This window comes from Pygoscelis adeliae, unplaced genomic scaffold (genome assembly GCF_000699105.1).
Source record: "Pygoscelis adeliae isolate BGI_AS28 unplaced genomic scaffold, ASM69910v1 Scaffold467, whole genome shotgun sequence".
Taxonomy (NCBI): Eukaryota; Metazoa; Chordata; class Aves; order Sphenisciformes; family Spheniscidae; genus Pygoscelis; species Pygoscelis adeliae.
The window spans coordinates 230,934-234,290 of NW_008825253.1; the positions used below are offsets into that span (position 1 = coordinate 230,934).

General features: G+C 55.5%; 1 protein-coding gene across 1 annotated transcript in view; it reads left to right on the forward strand.

Moving 5' to 3' along the window:
- The first annotated feature begins 212 nt into the window (after nucleotides 1-212).
- NTHL1 (nth endonuclease III-like 1 (E. coli)) overlaps nucleotides 213-3,357 on the forward strand; it is a 6,434-nt gene continuing 3,289 nt past the window's right edge. The window contains exons 1-3 of the mRNA XM_009329399.1: nucleotides 213-273; nucleotides 349-596; nucleotides 2,698-2,868. Coding sequence (XP_009327674.1) covers nucleotides 213-273; nucleotides 349-596; nucleotides 2,698-2,868 — 480 coding nt within the window. The remainder of the gene's footprint in view (nucleotides 274-348; nucleotides 597-2,697; nucleotides 2,869-3,357) is intronic.

The window sequence follows — 3,357 nt, forward strand, 5'->3', positions numbered from 1 at the left end:
GGCTGTCCTGCCTGTGGCACTGGGGGGGGGCCTGGGGACGCGTCTTGTCCTTCAGCCGCCTCCTGTGTGTTTGGGACACGCGTTCCCATAGTGTGACATGTGTCCCCAACTGTTGTCACCCGTTTCCCAGGTCCTTCCCAGCCCTTCCTCGCCCCGCGGCTGGCTCTGGTTGGGGCTGGGCAGACGGGCAGTGTTGCTGCTGGGTTGGGACTATGGGGGAGACGACTTCGTCCCTCGTCATGGTCCCCCGGGTGGTTTTGGCACGCAGGGCTGGTGCTGGGCTCCGGTGGGAGATGGAGGCTCCTCTTTCCCCTGGTCTCTGGCCTGAAAATCTCCCGTCTCTTGCAGTGAGCCGGGTCCACAGCACAGCCGGCATCCCGAGGCGCAGCAGGAGGAGGAAGAGCATCGCCATTGCCTACGAATCTGCACAGGGGGACGGTGCCGAGCAGGGGACGTCGGAGCCCCAGAGACCGCGCTGGGAGCCAAGGGACTGGCGGCAGCAGTTGGAGCGCATCCAGGAAATGCGGAGGAACAGAGATGCTCCTGTCGATGAGATGGGGGTGGAGAAGTGTTACGACAGCAGCGCACCTCCACAGGTAACAACACCCTGCTGCCCTGCTCCGTCAGGCGGGCACGTGAAAATACAGCCCTGCTTCCGCAGCCCTCCGGCCTTCCTCATCCTCACGTTGCCCCTGGATATGTCCCATTTTGGATATCTCCAGAACAGAAAAATAAACGCAAGGTGTATCAGGACTCTAGGCTGGGATTGCTCCCACAAGAGGTTACCGCACAAGCGTGCATATGAGAGAAACCGTTCATCCTGCTAGAGGAGGAGAGTCGGCCGCTGCCTCTCCGCTACCGGGCTTGTTGGCTTCAGACAGTCCTTGTGAAATGGCAGTGGGTATTTTCTGAGATGTTCTCTGCTCGTATTCAGCCCATGCTGGGCATTAGAGACCAACTAGCAAACGCAGCTGTGAAAGGCCCTTGTCCTCTGCTTAAACTGCTGCCAGAAGAGTTAGCAGGCTGAACCAAGAGTAGGAGCTGAGGCAAAAACAGGATGATTTTGGACTTGGGAGTGAAAACCCTGAGAGTGTATTGTGGCAGTGCTGTCTTCTGGGGCAGGCTGGCAGGGCACGAAGGCACGTCCCTTTTTTCTTAAAAATCTCTGTTGGAGTCCAAGGAAAGTATCCAGCAAGATGGCTCTGTAATACAGAGGAAAAACAGCATGGAGAAAAGGTGAGGGGAGCCAAGAAAAAACTTTCCAGGCTGCTTTTATGTTCTTCAGAGCAGCACAGAAGCGTAGGTTGGCTTCCTCCTCTCTTGCGGTCCACTTTTAAGGGGATACTGGTTGAAAGGAAGGGCCATGCTGGGATGGCACTGTGCTCCCCAAGCCTGGGAACACAATCAAAGGCCCCAAATGACGCCTCCCTCTGAGGGGACCATTTGCATCAGTACAAAAAACAAAGCGGAGCGAGGCCGTGGCGCGGCGCTGGGATCCGGGGCTGCAGGGCTGCGCTCTCCGTGCGCGGCGCTGGTGTGGGAACGTGGAGATAACCCGCAGGCAGGCTCGGCGGAGCAGCAGGAGTCGTGTGCTCCACGGCGACCCGCTGGGCTCTGAGGGAGGGGTCTCAAAGACACAGCTGCACAGCTTCGGCGCATGTAACGCTGTCCTTATTGCTGGCATCGTGCCTTGGGCTTGGATCCCTGGGGAAAACGGTTCGCTCTGGATTCAGACAGCGTCACACGCTCCGCAGCCAGGTGGGCTGGCACCAAGTGCGGCTGTGGGGCCAGGGGGACTATGGTGCACGATATGGAAATAACTTTTCTTCCCTAGGGAAGCAGGGTTGTTGCTTCCAAGAAAAAGTGGATGTTGTAACCCTCAGCACACACCAGCGCTCCTCACACAACTTCCATGCACTCGGAGATTACCCTACTTCCATGCACTCAGAGATTTTTCCTGGTGCACCTGCGGTTTTGTAAACTTTGTAAGAGAGCTGGAGGCAGGATTGTACCCCGTGTTATCCTGGGTCAGTCCAGGTTAGTTGCATCATCCTCCTCATTCTGGTGGGGAGAGAATCACATCCAGGGAAAAATCAGTTGAAAAATAGGATGGTCTGGGCTAAACCCTGCATGACAGCCACAGAGGAACTTGTGGGTTTTGTGCTTCATCTCCCAGTCTCTGTCATCCCAGTTCTTTAGATTTGGTTTCTTAAGGAACTCTCTGGAGCCAGATTCCCAGTTCCTACTGAAGCGTAGTGGGAAAGGGACGGGCTTTTCCAAAGCTGCTTTAGTGCAGAAGTTGCATGAAAAATCATTGGGCGTTTGTACTCCTACGTCCTGTGGGGTCTCCTGAGAATCCCATCATCAGGAAAAGCTTTGTCTGACCCTTTGTGGCTAAGCACTGGCGTCTTTGGATGTGAGATGCCAGCAGACAGTAGCTGCTCTCTGCCCTTTTATGCATGCTGACTGCTTGGATTGAAGGTGTTTCTTTTCTCCCCTTATTGTGTGGTGGAAGTAAAAGGTTATGGATTATTTCTGTTGCAGCCTTCCAGTTTCTTGTAGACAGATACGGCTGAACCAGGAGAGGTCCATATTATGCACTGGACTGAAGATGGTGCTGGGTGGGAGAACCGAGCTCCAGAGGCGGCCGGATCCTCTCAGAGGTCTTGGGGTGTCTCACTGTCTCCTTTTCCCCAGGTTATGCGCTACCAAGTTCTGCTGTCACTGATGCTCTCCAGCCAGACCAAGGACCAGGTGACGTCAGCTGCCATGCTGCGCCTGAGGCAGCATGGCCTCACAGTCGACAGTATTTTGCAGATGGATGACGCGACGCTTGGGCGGATCATTTACCCTGTAGGATTCTGGAGGGTGAGTGCAGGATCGCGGCAGCACCCGATGTGCATGTAGAGGAACCCCCTCCACCGTCCTCCGTTCCCATACGGCTGTCTGAGACAGCTCAGAGGCCCAGGAGAGAAGCGCAAAGCGGGCGCAGGTTTGTCCTTTGCAGGCTGTACTCGTGGCCGGTCGCTGCGCTGACAGAAGGTGATGAAGGCAGGAGGTGGGTGCGAACCAGCCCTGCTCCTGAGAGACGGTGTTCAGCCTGCGTGCCGTGCCCCCTGGTGATCTTTCCCCTGGAGTCAAGCTGAAGGCTGTATTTTACGCCAGTTTTAGCAATTTGTATTCACAGCAAGATTGCTTGCTGCAGTGCCGGGGAGGTTAGAGCTAATCAGGTGTCAGCATTTCGCTTTCAAGGAGAAATCAGAGACCTCTGTCTCCCCTCCGCAAACTCCAGTGTGTGGCCTCATGTAACATACACTCAGGGATGGTTTGTTTTCTGAGCTGTTTGTCTCTTTTCCC